The following is a 21,695-nucleotide window of genomic DNA, read 5'->3' on the forward strand; positions in this document are numbered from 1 at the left end:
GAACAGTAATTCAGGAGCTAAAGTTATATATATGATGGATAATGATCCATCATATATATGAGAGGTCACAGGGAGTAGTGAGTGACAGATGATGAGAATGAAGACTGGACTCTTAGGAGGAAGGTAGGGTTTAGAAGTGATGAGATTGTACACAGAAGATCCTACTCTACCAGTGGGCAATATGAAGACCGTGACAGACAAAAATGAAAAAGAATCAAACAAAAGCCACCACTAATAAAGCAGCAGTAAAAATGGTGCCATCTCAGGGGAGAACTATATTTGTACTAAACAAGAAGCCTTCTTCTAAGTTTAATAACCTTCTTTTATCCCAATCTTACTAAAACTTTCCAGTGGCTGCCCACTGTATTTAGGGAAAAGTACCAACATTTTTCATGTGGCTTAAGTCTTTTCTGTGGACCACTTATTTTCATCTCTAGCCTTATTAATTATTCCTGTTCCTTCTCACATTCTTCTCTTCTGAGTAAATAAATTTCTGTGACTTTTCCAAACTTGTCATCTTTTCTTTCCCCTTGGTTTTGGCACATATTGTGTCTTGTGCATAGAAGTCATTCCTTTTATATCTTACTTTTTTGAACTATAGGATTATGTAATTTTGCTGAGATGGCTTTCCTGATGCTCTTAGTTTGTGTCAGAATGTAATAATATATGATATATATAATGATTTATTTGAATTTTTCCTTGTAAATATATTTTAGCATATGCTAAAATTTTCATATATTATTTATAAAGTATAAATTTTTAAAAAACATAAATTTCACATTATTTATATATAAATCCCATATATACTCTGTTCAAATTATATATATTCTATTTATTTATAGATTTTTTTGTATTTATCATATTTTGACTATACTTTGTGTAGTGATCTTATTATTTAGTCTTTAAGGTACCCATTGTGCATAACTTAAAAAACAGAATAAGAAATGGAATTCTTTTATAACATTTATAGATCTTAATTTGATCAAAATTCTATATCAACCTTAGTATTTTCTATGTCTAAACTTCTTGGTTGAGATTGTCCTTTCTTCATCCAGTTATAGTTTTACAGTTACAAAGGAGAGTGTAGCTGGGGGACAATTGGGGCCTTCATACCCACCAGAATCATGGCAATTGGTTCTCACCATTATCTAAGAAGACAAACCTGATCATTTATGACTGCATGCATATGATGGTTAAGTTTGTCCAGATAGCTTAATGAAGAGAACTGTGAGAAATTGAGATTTATTATGACAAGAAGAATAATATACAAACTATGCCTTACTCCATCTTTATGTGACAAATATATTCAAGAATAATTCTAATTTTTATTAGATTTATCATAGAAAAGTCCAAATAACCCACACTTCCAACTCAGTAGCAATTGCACAGGATATGTAAATTAGTTTTAAATATATTCAATAAAAACTAGTATAAAACTATTTTTGGAAATGATCTACCACTGAAGTTGTGCACAGATCAAAAGAAAGTCAGAAGAACAATATTACTGATTACAAATTGCTACAAAACATTTTTTTGTTGTTTTCTAAATTACAAAAGGCTAGATGTTAAAAATGTGGATGAAAATTAATGATATTTATGTTTTAGAAACCTGTTTTAAATTATTCCTAAAAATATTCTGAGCTGAAAATACAATTCCCTGATTACTATCGCATGCAATTTCTTTATTTCTTTTTTGGTGTCAGGGATTGAACCCAGAGCACTTAATCACTGAGCCACCTTTCCCAATCATTTTTATATCTTATTTTGAGATAAGGTCCACATTGCTTAGGGCCTTGCTAAGTTGCTGAGATCATCCTGGCTCACCCTCCTAAGTTCATGGGATTAAAGGAATGCACCACTTGCCCAGCTGTGTGTAATTTATATATCTGAAGTTTTCTCTACTTACAAGTACATCAGCTTTTCCACTCAATCCCTTCCCATAGTTGTCAGTTGCAATAACTTGAAATTTGAAGTAAGATCTTCTCATATTATGGAAGAGCATAGCAGTCTTGATGAGTCCTGTGTATGTTTCCACCACAAACCCTTCTTTTCCCTCTTTAATTGGTGGTATTATGAGTCTGTATGACATAGCACTATAATTACCAGTATCTTTATCAGTAGCCTAGGAGAGAGGAAAAAATAAGATTATAAATTGACAAGAAAACTAATCTTTACTGAAGGGACTATTTATGTTTTTAAGGTTGTTGTAATAATACAATAAAGTTGTCCAAAAATTCTTTTTTTTTCTGAATATCATGATGTGTATTTATGTACTTTGCATCCATGGTGTTGAATGGTTATTATGAGAATTATTACTGAAATGTGAATACAAAGTACATAGACAATGGAGGAAGAAATAAGTTAATTTTTTAACTGATATGCCTGATAAGTTTAACTCTGAGTTGTGATTCATAATTTGTTGAAGGGTGGGACTGGCTGGTTACCTGAAGATTGTCTTCATGTATTGGGAATACTATATGAGTTTTTAAAAATCTAGCATAGAGCCAGAAGGGGATCAACTTAAAAGACTGCACAAAACATTAAAATGACAGAAAGGTAAATCAAAGTTAGAGTTTTTAACAAATAAATTTAGGAATGTGTAAAATGATCTCATTGAATTAATGCTATAACCATAAATACAGAAGGTACTACTAATCTAATTTCTTTCTTAATCATTTTGTATCCTGATTTACCAGGTTTTGTTATTGGTGGCAGGTGACTTAAAAAAATCTGTTTAAATCTCTTATCATTTATAATTTAAAAGGATTTTAATCATTTGCTTAGATTTTTTTCTATTTCTTTAAAAATATAGCTGTGACCATAATATATAAGGTTGGTTCTGTGGCTTCTAATTAATGAAAATTTTTCAGAATGTCATTTTCAAAGTTATTTAAAAGTGAAATGTTTGAAAAAATTGTGGCTAGGAGAGTCTTCAAAAACTTACATCATAAGCCTATATATAAAATACTCATGATACTAGATATGTAAGTTGTGTGTTTTCACTTATAATCATCATTATCTTCTATTCTATAGCTAGTCTTATTTTTATTAATTCTATTATTATTAAATATCATAATCTGAAGAAGGTACTGCTTTAATTATATAAATTAGTATTGACCAAATGAACTCTGGTAAATAGAAATGTTCTAAATCTACCCCATGACAGTAGATACTAGCAATGTATGACTACAGCATTCTTGAAATGAGCCTAAGTGGCTAAGCAACTGAAAGTTTAATTTGATATAATTTTAATTAAATTTCAATAGCCAAGGAATATATAATAAGTGGTAATGTTGGGATATGAATAATGAAAAATAATTATAGCAAATAATAGCAAAAGTTCCTTAAAATACAGCATGAGTTTGACTTAACTTTCAAATTTTGTACACACACATATTTGGATCATTTAAAATATTTCAGCATTTAAAATATTTCAGGATAATCCTATTTACCTGTTAGACAAGATAAAAAACTAAGCAACTCAAATATTTCATTCCGTATCAAATATCTTATGAATTTTCTAGAGAGTTAATATTCTCAGCTTTAGAAGAGGGCTCAGAATACTGGCTTATCTCTTTGTGTTCTGTGTGGTTGGCATCATAGCAGAGTTATTTTGGCCTTGGAGTAATGGTTATTAGATTTCCAATCAGTTCACCTTCTCACTTAAAGGGAACTAAAAAGAGCATAGAGAAAAAAAATTGCTAGTTTTTCTTTTTATGCCTTGACCTGTAAGTTGTTTTTGTTTTCAATTTAACTATATAATAAGAAATAAAATCATATTCCCAACTAAAATTAAAGTCTGATTCTAAATCAAGTTGTCCAAGACATTTCCTATACTAATGAGCAAATTTATTACTAATGCCAAAGCAGCTAAAAATTTAGTGGAATATTAACCTTTTAACCTCTGATTAACATAGGAATTATCCCTAGAGCAAACTATTGATAATGTAAATTCTGAGGTATAAAAACATACCAAAAATTCTGCAAGTTGTGAGTGTACAGCTCAATAGAGTTTTACAAAATATGCACCTGTCCAGCATCTGCATCAGGAGATTGAACATCACCAGTGTTCAGTATGTGCTCTGAACCATTCCAGGCCTATCCACCTCCCTTTGGTAAACTGCAAGTCTTTCCTTGGGTCATTGACTAGTTATGCATATTTTTAAAATTTATATTAATGGAACCATAGAATATGCTCTGTTTGATGTTCAAATTCTTTTTTTTAAATTTTGTGAGATTCTAAGACATTTTATTTTAAAATAAATGCTGCATAACAATGAAATCACATTTAGAAAAGAAAAGATGGTCACCATAAAATCATGGTGATTGTTTGGCACATTAGGCTACTATATACAGTTCCTACTGATTAACTTCCAGTTTTAATAAACAGATTCGCTTTGATAATATCCCTAATTCATTAAATTTTGATAACTATACTATAGCCATATTTCATCTTAAAAGATTAAAGTGCTTTTCATAACATGCCTTTCTGAAAAAATAATCATTTAATGTAAAAGTTTATATGCAGAATTAGTCATTTTAGTTCAGAAATATCTAGGAATTTTTAAAATAACTTTTCATAGTATATTTGGAGCAATTAGTAAAAAATGAGACAAAATTTTCAAAATCATGTTTATTAGCCTTTTAATATATATATATATATATATATATATATATATATATATATATATCTGCACTATATAGTGCAGCAATAACCTCACTGTAAGTTCTATTTCTTTAAATGGGCATGATACTGGAATATCCATTATTTACTTCCTGAAGATAATTGTTGAGAATAACTTCCAGGATCATTAGCATTTCTCCTCTCTCTTTCAAGTTTTCATATTTAAATACCAGTAAGGAAGATGAATCATGGAAATTTCAATGCATGCTCTTCTTATGAGCATTTGAGGGCATTTTAAAGTTTGAGTCAACTCAAATTATAATAAATACATGATTTAGGATCTCAACACCTTACTCTGATAGGAATGTATAGATTATAATTATAAAAAGTTAACAACAAGATATTCTTTACATGAAGTAATGACAAGATGTATGTTAAATATACAATTATCCACATCAAAAATATCAATAAAAAATTTAGAACACAATTTTAAATTTGGGTTAGGATGTAAAACCTCAGTGAGAGTTTTAGTATGTATTATATCAATGTATTTCCTACTTCAATTAAGTTTAAATTAATTTTGTTTGTTTACTTTTGTATTGTGTTTTGGAGTGACATGGGCTTCAAAGTCATATGTAACTTTGGAACAGTTTCTAGTTTCCTTAACTATAAAATGTAAAGAATAATGCTCAAGAAATAACATTTTAATATGTGTGTATCTTTGTTCTCTATTTATCTCTTTCTCTCTCTACATATATAGTATATATGAAGTTATGTCCAAGTAAAGTATTACTAATAATATAAATTTTGATCATATTAGCCAAAAGATTTAATATTTTTCCACATTATGATGTTTTCCCATGAATAAAGAAATTTAATCCTCAACCATTTTAGATTTATTTATGTAGACATATAATCATAAGATTTTTAACTCCCTTAACCACATAACATACTAATCATTTTTTACTTAGAGAGCTTAAAGTTGATACAGTTTTTTTATAATCTTATTTTTTTCTTTTCCAGCTCTCCTTTATTGTTTCTATATCACTTTTGAATCAAAATTGAAAAACCTCTTCCTCAAATAAAACCCAAACATTTATGTAAAATGTACACTCTCCAACCTTGTTATTGTATAAGTGTATTGGTATCTAGCTCTCAGTTTCTCCCTTCCACTTTCAATTCTTATTTCTTTAATAACCTCAGTGTTCATATAGATAACACATCTAGCAAATCATCTTCAAATCTGAGGTATCCTTTCAATTTCATAGTAATTGTGATCTTGTGCCTTATGCTGAAATTGTTTGTAGGGAAATATGCCATCTCTGGACACTTAAACACCAAGTTATAAACTTGAGACCCCACAAATTCCAGGATCATGTTCAATTCAGCCTTCTTTATTGTCACTACATTTTCAGTCCCACATCTTTGCATCCATTGCATGAGAGTTCATGAAGTTCCTTTCTGCTCCATCCTAGAAGTTATAGCTGGTTAAACAGTTATCATAATTTTATCCTTCCACAAAACCAGGACCCTTATTCTCTTAGATCAATCTTATATCAATTTATTCTTGGTGACTGAAGAGTGAAAAGATTAAATAATCAGGCTGACTACTAGTGTTGCTGTAGCTCCAAAAAATCTGAAGTCAACTGTGCCTTTCTTCTATTTAGAAAATCTTTGCTATATCTATATGTGGTAACTCTCCCTTCCACCCCTGCCCAATCCTAAAATTCACTCTTTTCTTTTTTTGGTACTGGAGGTTGAACCCAGGGACACTTTACTGAGTCACATCCCAGCTCCTTTTATTAATTTTTTTTAATACAAGATCCTGCTGAGTTGATGAGCCTGGCCTTAAACTTGCAATCTTCCTGCCACAGGCTCTGTAGTCACTATGATTACTGGGTTGCACCAGGAGAATTGGCCCTTTTCTTTAATTTTTCTTTCAGTCTCCTCTGGAGATGAGGAAGTTCTAATTTACATAAAAATTGAGGATATTAAGTGTGAAATTTCTTGAATTCTTATCATTTAACTAAAAAACCCTACATCTGTACTTACTCCCACTGCTTTCTTCAAATCCCAAAGAAAGAGCTGACACTCCTCTCCTGCTAAAGGCACTTAGGCCTTGATCTGACTCACTCCTAACATGTGATGCTCTATTTATCTTTGTCCTTTTAACATTTTACTCAGAAGACTATAAAAACACATGATGCCTTTTCTCATTAAAACAAAATGAAACTACTCTGTACCCTTTTCTGATGATATCCCTACAACTTTCATATCTATTTTTCACTGTTCAGTTTCTCAGAAAATCTCTCTACAATCACTATCTCCAATTCCTTTACTCAATGATCTTTTTTTTTTTTTTTTTTTTTTTTTAAAGCAGCCAGATCTCTGCCTCTTCCCACTACTGAAGGCAGTCCTTGAATCTGGCCCAGTCTCAGATCAACCAGTCTTGTGCTGTTTTACAGTATGTGTATAACATTGCTGCTGCTGTTTCTGTTAACATTTATTGAAAATTTAATTTGCCAAGTATCATGTAAAAACTGTACATGCATTATATCATTATCTATTGCATCCTTTCCTTTGAGTAGGTTCCATTGTAACTATTTTACAGGCGGAAGCACATTAAGATTAGTAAATTGCTCATAATCACCCAAATGGCTTATAGCGTCCTTGGATAGGTCTCACTGTAAACTACCACATTTGTCAGACTAAATACCAAGAATAAAAGTTCAGTGAAAATAGTATCAAATGCTTAATAAACTATTCTAAGAATTCTTCCTAGATTAAATAAGGAGATGATAAGAAAACAGTAAATATGCAGATCAAAAACCAAGTGCTTTAGATTGAATGCTTATGTTCCCCCAAAATTCATATGTTGGATTCTCATCCCAATATAATGTAAAAGGGGTCTACTGTGTGCTTTGAATATAGCCCTTGCTGCTCTGCTACTGCAATTTATTTTTAAAATGGACTTGTTTCTTTCTCTTCATCTCTCTTGACTCCTTCCTAATCTTTTCCCCTCCCTAATCTCAGGGGAAATGTAATTACCTTTCTTCCCCATCCTAGACCAAGTTATCTGTCCTTGAGTACACACTCACCAAAGGAACAAAGTAATCCACTCTTTGGGGATGGTACCAGAAGATCTCGAAAATGACTTCAAATTAACAACTGAACTACAATGCCAACAGAGAACACATGGAATTTAGCCTTTGAATCACCTCTTTAAAAGCCTCCTGTTCCTGCTAATGGGCAGAATCACAGCTTCTGGGAAAGGAGGCCCCTGTGTTTCTCCTTTGCTAGCAAGCAATAAACTTTCTTTTTCCTTCTTCTCAAAACTGTGTCCTTGTTATTAGATCGGTATTTAGGACAAGGATAGAGCTTTCACCAACAATGTTGTTTAGTGGTTGGCTCTTTTGGAGGTGCTTAGGATATGAGTGAAGAGCTCACATGAATGGTATTAGTGGCCTTATAATTAGGTCCCATAGAGTTTCTTACCTACTTTTTCCATGCAATGACAAAGCAGAAAGACTACCCTATGAATGAAGGAATACAGTAATCTTAATATTGATGGTGGCTTTTACTTACTTGATTTCTTTTTTGTGAATTGGATGAACTAGAAGTTGATGAACTAGAACTAGTTTTGAGGAGGACCAAGATGTAATAGTGGAAATGAATCAAATAAGATTCACTACCCAGAAAACTAAATTCTCAATATAAGGGTGAAAGAGAAATTCATCTCTTTTCCTAACTACTGCTGCTATCATCACCAAACAATTGCAAAGATAGTGGTCTGGCTGAAATCGTTACATTGTGTACAGTGCGAACAAAATTTGCTTGAGATTTCACTATTTGAGTCTAAAGCCTTTAATCATAATGATGAATTTGCCTAACCCAAGAAAAAAAATCATAATATTCTGAGTTTTAAAGTCCAAAGTGTTGGTAAAGATGGCGCCCAGACTGCTTCTCTTCTGGGAGCTCAGGTCCATGATGCACTGAATGGCGTGAGAACCTTCACCTCCAATCCCTGTGAATGGTGCTAACTTTGAATGGCGCATCTCCAATCCCTGAAGTGGCTCAACTCTAGGCAAATGAGGAAGTAACAGCCCAGCCCCCTCGCCTTGCTCCTCCTCATCCTCTGTTCAGCCCATACATATCAACACCCTGTTCATGTTCCCTCTCTTACTCTTGCTCTCTTACTCTCTTGCTCTCCCTCTCTCTCTCTCCCCCTCTCCTCTCTCTCTTCCCCCCTCCTCCCTCTCTCCCCCTCCCTCCCTCCGTGTCTCTCTCTCTCTCTCTCTCTCTCTCTCTCTCCCCCCCCCCCTTCTCTTCTGCAACTGACCTCTATGGTCCTGCTAATAAAATCTCAGAGAGGTAAATGGTTGTTCTGGTTTGTTGAGTTTACGGAGCTTTTCCATCATCCTTTACACAAAGTTTCCTTTACACAAAGTTTCTGTGTACTATCTGCTTTAGTCAGCTTTTTTGTTGCTCTGAAGAAAAAAACCTGAGAATAACTATTTTCGAGGAAGAAAAGTTTATTTGGGGCTCATGATTTCAGAGCCTTTAGTCCATAGATGGCTAACTCCATTGCTCTGGGCCAGAGATGAGATAGAACATCATGGCAGAAGAGTGTGGTGGAAGAAAGTGCATCAGGACAAGGCTATCAATAAGTAGAGAGAAAGATTGCCCTCACCAAGGATGAAATATATACCCTGAAGGCACACCTCCATTAACTTATCTCCTCTAGATATATCCTATGTGCCTTTTGTTGGGACCCAGTAAATCCCTAGTAGGGGATTAATGAACTGATTAAGTTAAGGCTCTCATAACCCAATCATCTCACCTCTAAACTTTCTTGCACTGTCTCACACATGAGCTTTTGGGGGATGGCTCATATATAAATGATAGCACTATCTGAATGAATGAACAAACCATACTCAGAATTTAAGAAAAATGATCTTTGAATGACAATAGCCCAGTCACTAATAGTAGAAGTACTTTAAAAATAAACATGTAGACATAGATTATGAAGTAAATAAATTTAATGTTTCAGTAAATTTAATAAACATTTTAAAAACATGAATAAATAAAGAGGAAATAGTTGAGAAGCTAGAAGTGTCTTTTAGAAATTAAAAATAATGTATTTTGAGTTAAAAATTCATAAATTGGGATTATTAGCAGATTAGGAAGAGCTGACTAAGGAATTAGAGAACTGAAACATAGAGCAAAGGAATTATCCAGAGCCCCCAAAATGAAAACTCATTTAAAGTTTTTTAGATATGGAATTGAAGTGAGAAAGTTTGGCAAAACATCTGATCATAATGTCAAAAATAGAAGAAAACAAACAGAATTTTCCAGGACTAGATTAAAAACAGCTATCTACAGATTTAAGAATGTAATAACCTTCAGGTAGGACAAACAACTCGCACCTAGAAACTATATAACATATAGAAAGTGTAGAACATCGTATACCACAACCTAGCCCCAAAGTGAAGTTTCCAAGGGTCTTAGAAGTAGATTGATATGTTGACTTTTCCACAGCAACATTTAAGGAAGATGATATGAAAAAAAAATCTTCAACCTTCAGAGGGAAAATAACTATATATTTAGAATTCTAATGAAAATGACTTTAAAGAACAAGGGTAAAATGAACACATTTTCACACATTTAAAGAGTTTGCTATGAAAAGAATCACATGGAAAGGTCTAAATTTTTTATCTGAAATGAAAGGAATGTGATTCCTGATGGAAGAGTTAAGATTTAGAAAAAAATTGTAAAAGCTAAGGAAGTGGTATATCTGTGTAAACATGGTCTCTATAGTACAATAATTATGCTATTGTGTGTGGTCAAAAAATAAAATATTCAAATGCAATAATGGGTAAATGGGAAAGTGAGTAACTAGAGTTAAATGTTCTAACACTCGTAAAAATACTCAGGATAACAGGGACTTTAATATTATTAGGAACAACATTTATGTTAATATTTCTAAGTACCCCTTATTTACTGGGAATAGAGTGTAAAGTCTTGAAACATACAAGGGAAACATGGAGTAAGAAAAAAGATGCAAAATAATATTTTAAAGAGGAGAGAAAAAGAGATATAGGACAAATGATAAAAGAAAATCAAAATAAAATGATAGGGCATAAGATCTACTTATTATGTCTATATTTACAAAAAATGTATCAATCCTCCCGTTAACAACCAGGATAATCATACCTCATAGTCTATACTCTACAGTAAAATACTATCCCTAAAAAAGAAAAGATATTAGATATATAAAGCAAAATTCATTTATATCTTAATTTAGGATTAATTAATTTTCAGGAAAATTTCACCTCTCTGACTCTCAGAGAGAAAATAAAAATGTTACCTAAAATGACATCAGTGAATAAACTTAGGCATGAATAGAGCAAACAGCCATATTTTTTAAAAAAGTTATAGACCATTATGAATATAACCACATTGCTTTATTAAAATTGGGGAAAATTTATAGAGATAGTCTAGTAAAAGCATAGATAAATAAATATAATAAATCGCTTCTATCATTTTTTTAGATAGTGATAAAGGAGCAATTAACAAGCTTGGCTAAATTCATGCTTAAAAATTAAAACTGACTCATCAGGAAAATCAGATGAATCAAATGTACTAAAGAATCAATGCTATTTTATTTATTATATCAGTTTCTTTATAATAAAATAATTAATACTGGGCTCATTAATATCTGGGAGAGGTGATCCCAGAATATTTGATTCACTGACTTTTATGAGTTCCTCCTGGTTAATAAAATCAGGAAAGTTATGTCTATAGTTGTTTAAAAAGAATAAAAACCAAAAGTGAATATTATAATTGTATGTGCTGTAATTATATTTTTAAATGAAAACATATATACAGGCAACCACTTATGAGTTGCTAAGAACTCATCTGGAAATTTTAATGCATACAGGTGCCAAACATTAAGAGGAAATCACCGAATAATTGCCTCTATCATATAGAGGAGTAGGTGAGACCATTAATTTTTTAACAGCCTAAGTAACTGTTCTCCTCTGTTGCCTAAATGAATACTAAGGATGAAGAAATATTAGTGAAATAATTAGTGATGTCCTAAGAACTTCCAAATCCATTAAAACCCAATAATTCTAATGTTAGCTTCTCAATTAGACCCATTTTTAACAGCACTGAAGTTTCACTTTTCTTCAGATAGAATGAAAATGTTTTAGAATGTAGGGGCAAAAATGTTCAGACCTCAGACTTCCACCAACTAATGTCTGTACATCAAGCTGCGTTTGCAAGGAGCAAAAAGAAAAGAGCTCTTTGGCTTCTAAGAGCTACTTTAGCTTTACACTCATTTTTTGAAATCACAAAGATACTTTCATTTTAAAGCCTTTAATGATAATATGCCTAGTCTATGAAAAAAATATGAGTAAGGAAATATCAAGTAGATTTATCTATTTATAAGGTTACTCAAGATTTCTGCTAAAACAAAAGAAGAGATGAAATCAAATAAAAAACTCCAGTGTTTGATTTTGCTTAAGAATGTCAGGAAGGTTACCCCCCATGCAATATTCATACTTCTTAATTTCAGTATATCCATTTACAATTTGTAGAATTAAGTAAAAGTCTAGTATAATTCTGAGGTATTCTAAAAAGTAAAATACAAGTCAGAGTAGAAACAAAGGGATGTACAATTTGAATTACAGATTCTTACAGGGCTATTTATTTATGGAGTTTATCAAAATTTAAACACTGATGCCAAAAATCACAGGACAACATGTGTTTGAAGATTAAAAAAACTGAGCTAAAGAAAAGCAAAATATTTGTTCTTTTAAAATATATGCATACTGCAGTACTCTATATTATATAGGCAGTGGTAGTCTAAAATAGGTAAGACCTGCATTTTAAAGTTTTCTTTTCCTTCCTTGTATAGTATTTTGGAGAATAAATATTAGCTAATTAATTATGGTTTTTGGTTTTCTTCATTATAGCTAATATGAAGACTAATTGTAAATTCCTCCAAGATGCTTTCCAATGTAATCTAAAATCTCTTTTAAATCTAATTTTCAGTCATATCAAAATATAAATTGTGCTGCATTCAATGGATATATTAACAAAAGAAATCACACGTTGAGCCCTCTGTGAGACAGGAGACTAGTTTGAATGTAAATTTTGAATTACAAAATGTCTATTTTTATTGAAAGCTTTGTCTTTCAACTCTGTAGGCAAACTGTACTATTTGCCATAAATTCATAGTTATACATCCATCTTCGGCATCCAAAGCAAGTTAAATAATATACTCATTATTTTCAATTTTCTGCTTCGTAGTTACATTAAGTTCAATCATTGTAAACCAAATTCAGTTTCTCCCCTATCCTGCAATGTCCTCTTCTGCCTACCATAATTGCTCCTCTTTCTATATTTTCTTTACCTGGGAAGAGGATCACCCTCTCGGGATGGAACTGAACTAAAAATTTCAGCATTCTCTTCATTTGTTTAATCCCACCTCATCAGCAAACTTTCAGCCTTCTAACTCTACAGTATCTCTCACTTCTGTTAACTTTCTGCCAAGTTTACACTGCCCAATTCTAGTTCTTCCTGTGTTTAACTAGCAATAGCTTAAAAAAATTGAGAGCTCCAACCTTCTAGAGAATTAATGCTAAGACAATCTCAGGCCAGTATACTATTTCAAATTCTTGCCCTACATTTACTGTATACATATTTCTCCAAAACTACATGATTTATTATACTTTTTCTAACAATGTATTTTCTTTTAAATTTCCAATCCTTGAACACATAGTTTCTTCTACCTTTACAATGAAATATCCCTTGTGTACTAGGCCAAAAGATGTTTGCTCCTGGATATAATATGGAGTAAACATACACACACACATACACACAAAGAAAATATATACAGTGTTGAATAAAGCAATCAAACCTCAGCTCCAATAACCACTTGAAGGTTTTACTAAAGGCTGCTCCTATTTTCATGTTTCAAGTGGTATATTTTTTGTACATAATTTTTACTACAACATTTTCCATAACATTTTATAATTATGTCTTTATTATACATCAGATTTTTTTCTTTTCATGTTTTTGTCTCTAGTATTTTGTCCAGTAAATGGTTAAATATTAATTGACTTAAATGTCTATAGATGAAAATCAAAGTGTTTTAAATATTAATATTGAAATTTGACAGATGTGTGCTCATTTCTATGAATTACTCGTCATATAAATTTGGGTAAATAACTCTCCAGGGCTTATTTCCTCATCTGTAAAATGGGGAAAGTATTGCAAGCAGGATCAATCAGGTGGCAGTGTGCACTCAGATGTTATAATGCTGAAACAAGTCATCTCAATTAAGATTCGTTATTGTGTTTACTGTGGCATTGATATCTCCATGAAGACTTTATTTCCGGTCACTTAGTATACATTGAAAAACACAGACCACTATTTAGTTTGTGCAGTTGGCTGAAAATTTTTGGACAGTACAAGTTTCTGCTTCATTGTTGTATCTCATCAGTCTCACTGGTTAAAAGATTTCAAACAAAAGGTAATTAGGAAATGATTATTGAATGAGTAAATAAGCTAATAAGAAAATATATTTATCAATGTAGTCTTAATGAATGACATATTATTTAGCAGCAGTAAAGCAAAAGTACCTACATAGGAAAACTTTACTGCGCTATTAATTGCAATATGATGCTGATTTATCAGGCATCAAATTTCTAATTTTGAAAAGTTTTATCAAGAAACTACTGCAATATTTAGAAATGCAAATCAAATAAATGTTTTTCTGTTACATATAATACAGACTTCACAGTTCACATTTTAAAATAGATATCATAGATTTAACCCAACAGCCCAGAAATCACAAGGATTACTTTAGTATATTAAACAATATAATCATTTGACTTAAGGATAAAATTATTTAATATTTTAAGAACACAAAATTTGTTAAGCAAGTTTGAAACTGAGTTTTTTTTAATTTTAATTATTCGTAATTTTTTCGTTTTGCATTTTTTCTATCACCATTTTTCTTGACTGATAGGAAAAGCTATTTAAAATTTAAAATTTAAATTTAAAGTAGACTATCTGATATGTTTCAAAAATAAAGATATCTTTTAAACATTAACTCTTTTTAAAGATTAGTTTTATTTTCACTTTCTGTCTTTAGATTATGTAACAGTACATTTTGCAATTGTTGCAATTGCTTCACAGAATTTGAGTGTTTTTTTTATTTTAAATACACATAGTACAAATACATCAGTTATATTTTAAAGCACAGCTAACAATATAAGGAAGCATAATTTTCATTACTATGAAATGTTTTGAAATATGAATAGTGCATAAGAAATCCATTTATTCTTTAGCTACAGATATGAGAAAAATCAAGGGGAATTGACAGTAGGGAATTTGATATTAAATTTGAATGTTGAATCTTCTATAAATTTTCTGAAAATATTTTATTTCCTCTCTAATAAAAAATTAACAAACACAAACAAAAAGTTTTATTACATAAGAAAAATCTTTATTATAGATTTATAGCTATTAGAGAAAAAGAGTTTGTCAAGACAAATATCTACTTTGAAAAATCAGTGTCGAACTTTCAAAACACTACTGAGTATAAATTACTATAATAAAACTAACAATAACCAAAGAAATGTCTTTAGTACAGTTAAAATGGTACTAATCATAATGAAGCCTGCATTTACAAACTCAAATGGAGTTATTTACATATGGGGACAATAAAATCTCTCTCCTTATTTATATAGATTGCATTATTTTAATATAAGCCACACATTTATCAAAAACAGTGACTGTCCATAATAAACTTCATTTGAATTGGTGGTATTTTAGAGCTTTTGCTTAAATTGGTGGTATTCTGGAGCTTTTGTTTTCTGTATACAAATGTGTGTGTGTGTGTGTGTAAATATACATACATATATGTGCATATATATTTATTTTTCTGTTTTATAACATAATGCATCTTATATGTTTGAAAACAAATTAATACGATTGCTAAGAAGAAGCAGCTATAATAATAAACTAAAATCACTGTGAAATTGTATTTTGTTTTTTTTTCTTTTTTGGTTTTCTTTGAGTATTTTATTATAGCAGTGAAATGTTATTAACACAGATACTCTGTGCTATTAAATAGTCCAGTGACAATTAAAATATTGGTTCCCAAATTTCCTAGGCAAAAACTTTATGGAAGCCTTTTTTCATAAACAATGAAATACATAACATCTCTGAAATTTAAGAACAACTTAAATTTTGTACACAATGCCTGATACTTCTTTCAGTTCAGTTTTGCTGGATAAGTATTTGCTGATCAACCACTATGTTCTTAGCATGTAAAACATTGTGATTTTATGATTATCGTTAGTAATATTTTGTTCAGTGTGAAAACACTACCTGAAATTCTAGAAATTCTTAGCAACATATAAGATACACTGATAAAAGTTTCTTAGCTTAGGCATCAGAACATCATTGGGTATGACCAAATATATGTATGCAAATAAATGAAGCAAACTTAAAAAATATAAGTAAGACAGATTTTTTACTTTTAATTTTTTTTTGTACTAGGGAGTGAATCTAGGAGAACTTAACCACTGAACACATTCCTAACCCTTTTTCATATTTTATTTAGAGACAAGAGTTGTGCTTAATTGCTTAGATGCTCTCTAAGTTGCTAAGGCTGGGTTTGAACTCACGATCCTCCTGCTTCAGCCTCCCCAACTGCTGGGATTACAGGCATGAACCACTGATCAGGGCTAGACAGCTTATCTTTTGATGTTCATATGTTATTAACTCTATTTTGTCAAATTATTGGACATCCATAACTTTTTTTTAATCTTTGGAAAAATAATTAATGAAATATTTATGTTCGTAAGCATAATATTTCTAAAACGTGGATAATAGAGCACTTTTTCTAGATATTATATTTCTTTAAGGTATAAAATATTTTTATGTGAATTGTATTCATAAAGTACACTGGAAGCTAAACAAAATATATAAGAGGAAAATTACAGGGATATAATCAAAATGAGCTTAAAATAGTATTGCAGCATCCATGATCAAGGGCTACAGGGATTTATCTGAAAAGCATTAAATCAGAAGCAACTTAGTATAAAGCAGAGTAATGAATGTTAAAATTAAATATTTGTATTCCCACTTGGTGGCTTGTAAGAAATATGGTCACTTCATGTGAAACATCAATGGAATTGTAACTATCTACTAATAGCAAAATTATATGAATAGCTGTTTTCTTTCCTTTTTAAATAATCCTAAATCATGTACATCTAATTCTTTTTGTTCTACATTACTTGTGAAGATGAAATGTTGTAAAATTTTAAATAAACAACACTATTTTACAATGTATCTAACACGTAGCCTTTTATTATTTCCTGAGTAATACCATAAAATGCAATGACCTAAGGTACACTATAAACTCTACAATTTTGTCAATGCAGAGACATTGTTAACATATGATATTTGGGCTTTTATACGTCTTTGATGCACCTACATATATATACATAGCATGCATATGTGTACATGTGTTCTTTTTGTAATCCAGAATCAGACATCCTGAATACTTTGCAGCCTACTATTTTTGGTCATTAACAAACTGTTAAGAATTTCACTTCAACACTTTTCTAAGTCAACCATCACACAACAGAAAGAGTAGTACAAAAATATTATAATCAAGAAAAATAATTTTTAAAAAGCATAACTTTCTGTCATCTTATTGGAATTTTTGTTAAATCTTTTGGTTATTGTTGTTACACTTGTGGGGAGGGCTGCTACTCAATAGATCTTATTGATGGAGTCCCTCTGATATATAGGAAATCCTGACGCAGAATCAGGGCCTCTGTGAATTTTTTGCCCCAGGTTCTCTGCAAACACATGTTGCATGAAGTCCAAAAGAGATATATTTTTCAATGGACACACAAAAAAACAAACAGTTGTAAAACCAACCTAGAGAATGTGAAAATTATTATACTTTGGAAGATAATTTCTACATTACATTAAAAATAAAATGGGTACATTTTAAAAAAAGTTTCAATGTTTTGATTTGGGTCAAAAGAAGCATTGGTCAACTTGTTTTCAACCTAATTGTCTGACCAATTTACTCTAATTCAAACAATTCTTTAGTCCAATCTTCAGGGCCTGGCATTGACAACAACTAAGGTGACCGAATGCAGGTTGAACATCAGTGATGAAAAGCAGTTAGGGACAGAAGATTCTATGTGAGGAAGATCTGGGAAAACATAAGAAATCTGAGAGTATACTTAGTGGCCTCTACTGGTCTAAATACTTCTTAATAGGGCATCATTTAATTTTTTAACTCCATAGCCATTCTTCATGATGCCATTTCTGAACCACTCAGTGAACCCATACTGCTGATGAGCAGAATATATAATTCTGACTCCAGGGTTCATCCATGGTTTGCTAATAAACTAATTGTATTGACAGGAGTGTGTGGTGGGCTAAAGATTATTACCAAGTTCTTGTTTCAGAGAGAGAAGACATCTGCACTAAATTGATAGATTCCATTAAAAACTGCAATCTAATATTGCTCAATTTCCATTACCACATAGATATTATCAGAGTCCAGGAGGAATTAAAACAAAAAAATAGATTCATCCCTACATGTCTTTTTTAAACACAAAACAGAACACAAACACTGGCAGGAAATGGACCTGCTTATATCCCTATGAGTAATGCTGCTTACATTGAATGGCATATGGAAAGAAAATTCAATGTTTTAATTTCATTTAATGCTAATCAGGCTTCTATCAATATGAGATACAGATTTTCATTGTGTTCTTTTTTCTTTTCTCATTAGATATACCTCATTTTCATGGTTATAATCAATAGCATTACGTACCATTAATATGCTCAGGGTGTGCCAGAAAAGATTATGTCATGCCATGATTCATTAATGCCAGAGAAAGGACTATTTCATTTCTCATTTTTTAATAGATAATTCATTTTATAATCATGAAAGTCTATTTTCTGATGTTCAGAACTTTCTATTAATACTTTCACTTTGAAAATGGGCAGTTTGGACCATATCTATATATGAGGGAAGATTGAAGAAATCTCGATAAACATTCCTAAATTGGTGGATTTTTCTAGTCTAGGATTATTTTTATATGGATTTAGCTCTTTTCTCATTAAAAAAGTATTTAATAAATTTTAATGTCTTTTTAATTTTTTAATTTTACTTTAAAGAACTTTAACATATTTTTCCACTTATCAGATAAACATTAATTACTATAAAATAATCTTCCTAAATTTTATGGTATTCTATGGTATGATGTGAACAGAGCCAAAAATCTCTAATGTGCCCTTATTTTAAACATTCTTTTTAAAACTCTTCTATGAAAAACGTGGTATATATACACAATGAAATATTATTCAGCATTAAAAGAGAATAAAACCATGGCATTTGCAGGTAAATGGATGGAGCTAGAGAGTGTCATGCTAAGTGAAATTAGCCAATCCCAAAAAACCAAATGCTGAATGATTTCTCTGATTTAAGGATTCGAATTCATATATGCTTGGGGGGGTGGATTGGGTTGGGAGGATTAAATGAACTCTAGAAAGGGCAAAGGGGAAAAGGGGAGGGAGAGGAAGAGAGGGGCATAGGAGTAGGAAGGGCGATTTAATGCAATGGTCATCATTACCCTAAGTACATGTATGAAGACATGAAGGATGTGACTCTATTTGGTGTACAACCAGAGATATGAAAAATTGTGCTCTATGTGTGTAATGTGAATTGTAATGCATTCTGTTGTCATATATAACAAATTAAATTTTTTTTAAATTTTAAAAATTTAATAAAAGAAAAACTCTTCTTTGCTATATTAATAAAAATCTACCTGAAGATGAAGAGTTTTCCCAGCTATTGTGTTCAATTTTATTTTAGAACTTTATACCTAATTCATATGGAAATAATTTTTGTACTTAAATTTACCATGGCTTCCTAAATGAAAACTATTAGGCTATGGATAACTATTTAAAAAATCTATACATAAATACTTTATAACATATACTTAAGATAATAATGCTAGTCATTTGAAACATGTAAATCTTATAAATTCAAATTTCATCACTGTTCATATAAAAGGAGCAAACATTTATAGAAAATATAAAACATTTGGAAATGTTGTATTGATTCTCCCTTAATGAATGTTATTTTAGTGAAAATAGTACATTAACGTGCATCTCAAAGATAAAGTCACCTAATCATGACACACTGGATAAAAATGTTTTTATGTTAATTTTCAGATTATAATTATTCATTGTTATCCCTTTAAGATAAAAAAAAATTAACAGTCCATGTGGATGCTTACAGAGAACTCTAGAAAGATAGGCCCACTATTTGTTTTCAAGGACAATGATAAAGTACCTGAGCATTTAATAGAATTGTGTTTTTAATAACTTTTATGCTCTGTGCATGCTAAATTTAGAATATAAGATTAGTATTATAGGTAAAAAGAACTGCTTTGATATAATAGTTATTAATGACTGTGAACATTAATTGAGAGGCTTCAGGCAGCCAGGCTCTATGCTCAGAATATACATTTTTTTCCATTTATATTCACAAGAACTTCATTAGATAACATCATGATCACTTTGCAGACCTGATGCTTACAAAAATGAATAAACTTTCAAAGTTTATAAAACCTATTCATGTTAAAAGGATAAAAGTCCAAATTGTCTCCCTATTTAGGCTTGCAGGGAAGTTATGGACTTGAATATCAAAACATTATTTTATGTTCTTTATGTTTTTAATTCATCTACCTTGTTTTTCATGATTTTGTGGTTTAGCATATTCTTAATAGTTGATTAAACTTTAATCAAAATTGACATAAATTTAAAAAAGTTTCCTTATTAATCCCTACCATGACTTCATGTCTTGGAGTAAAAACTAATTTTTATTGCAGGCCCACTGGTGTGCCTTTATTCTGTCATCTCTGACCTAAGACACAGTCATCCCATACTCTGATCTTATCTCTAAGCCATAATTCTAAACCCACAAAGACACCTCCTTCTATAGAGATTGTTTTAGTAGAACCTGGTCTGGCCCTTTTCACATGCTATTTATCCCTCTAGTGGGTGTGTTCCCAACTCAGCCAGGGCTTCCTGGATCTGGAAAGCACACTGTTTATCCTTCCCTAACACATGATCTCAGCTAAATGCATAAATCCTCCCACTCACCTATTCCCAGATTCACAGTTCCCTTTCCTTGGGTCTTCCCACCCAGTTTGAATTCTTCATCAATATGCTACACCATAAAATATCGTAAGGCCTCTGTCTGTGCTCATGCATCTTGCAATAATTTATGGGTCTGTTTCTGACCTGTGGACATCATTAAATAATTTTCAAGTCTATATGTTTACAATCCTGGATTCTGAACCCAAGAACTGGAGTAAAGCTATATCTTTTTTTCATACTGACTCTCCTTCCCCCTGGCAGCCCTCATCTTCTAGATCCAATCTACTTTCTAATTATAGGCATCTATCAACCACTGCCACAAATTATAGTGCTTTATTGTCCTAACACTTGCTTTCTTGCTAGAAATCACAAAAGATACTGTGGCTTAATTTCTCCAAGAATTAAAATTGGATATCCTTAATATTAACTAAACAAAGGACAATAATTAAAAGGAAATGGGGTAAACCATGCAAATTAAAAAAAGTCTCCTGCTTTATAAAATTCTATTGTTATATCTTCTATAAAGCTGTACTTTAAATCACTAAAAAGTTGAATAATCTTGTTTTTGTCTTTTCTGAATTTTAAACTTTTTACACAATTTTAAATTTTTATTTAAATTTTCAAATTGTGTCTCTGGAGCCTGACTCATCTTTGTTCCCACTATACTGTATTATTGTCCTATCAGACTACCCCAGATTTCTTCTCAGAATTCCTTTGGATTTATAAACGAAAGTTAAAAAGAGAACAAAGGATCTTCAAAAATCAAAAGAGAAATCAAATTCGAGAGAGAGAGAGAGAGAGAGAGAGAGAGAGAGAAAGTCAACACTCCTAATTTCAGATATGCTGAAATCTG

The 21,695-nt window shown here is 31.2% G+C and overlaps 1 protein-coding gene across 1 annotated transcript in view; it reads right to left on the reverse strand.

The window, feature by feature from the left end:
• LOC144255073 (protocadherin-15-like) overlaps window positions 1–21,695 on the reverse strand; it is a 435,746-nt gene that overhangs the window by 40,575 nt on the left and 373,476 nt on the right. The window contains 1 exon segment of the mRNA XM_077799104.1: window positions 1,907–2,122. Within this exon segment, the coding sequence (XP_077655230.1) occupies window positions 1,907–2,122 (216 nt within the window).

The sequence above is a fragment of the Urocitellus parryii genome, chromosome 5 (assembly GCF_045843805.1).
Source record: "Urocitellus parryii isolate mUroPar1 chromosome 5, mUroPar1.hap1, whole genome shotgun sequence".
Classification (NCBI taxonomy): domain Eukaryota; kingdom Metazoa; phylum Chordata; class Mammalia; order Rodentia; family Sciuridae; genus Urocitellus; species Urocitellus parryii.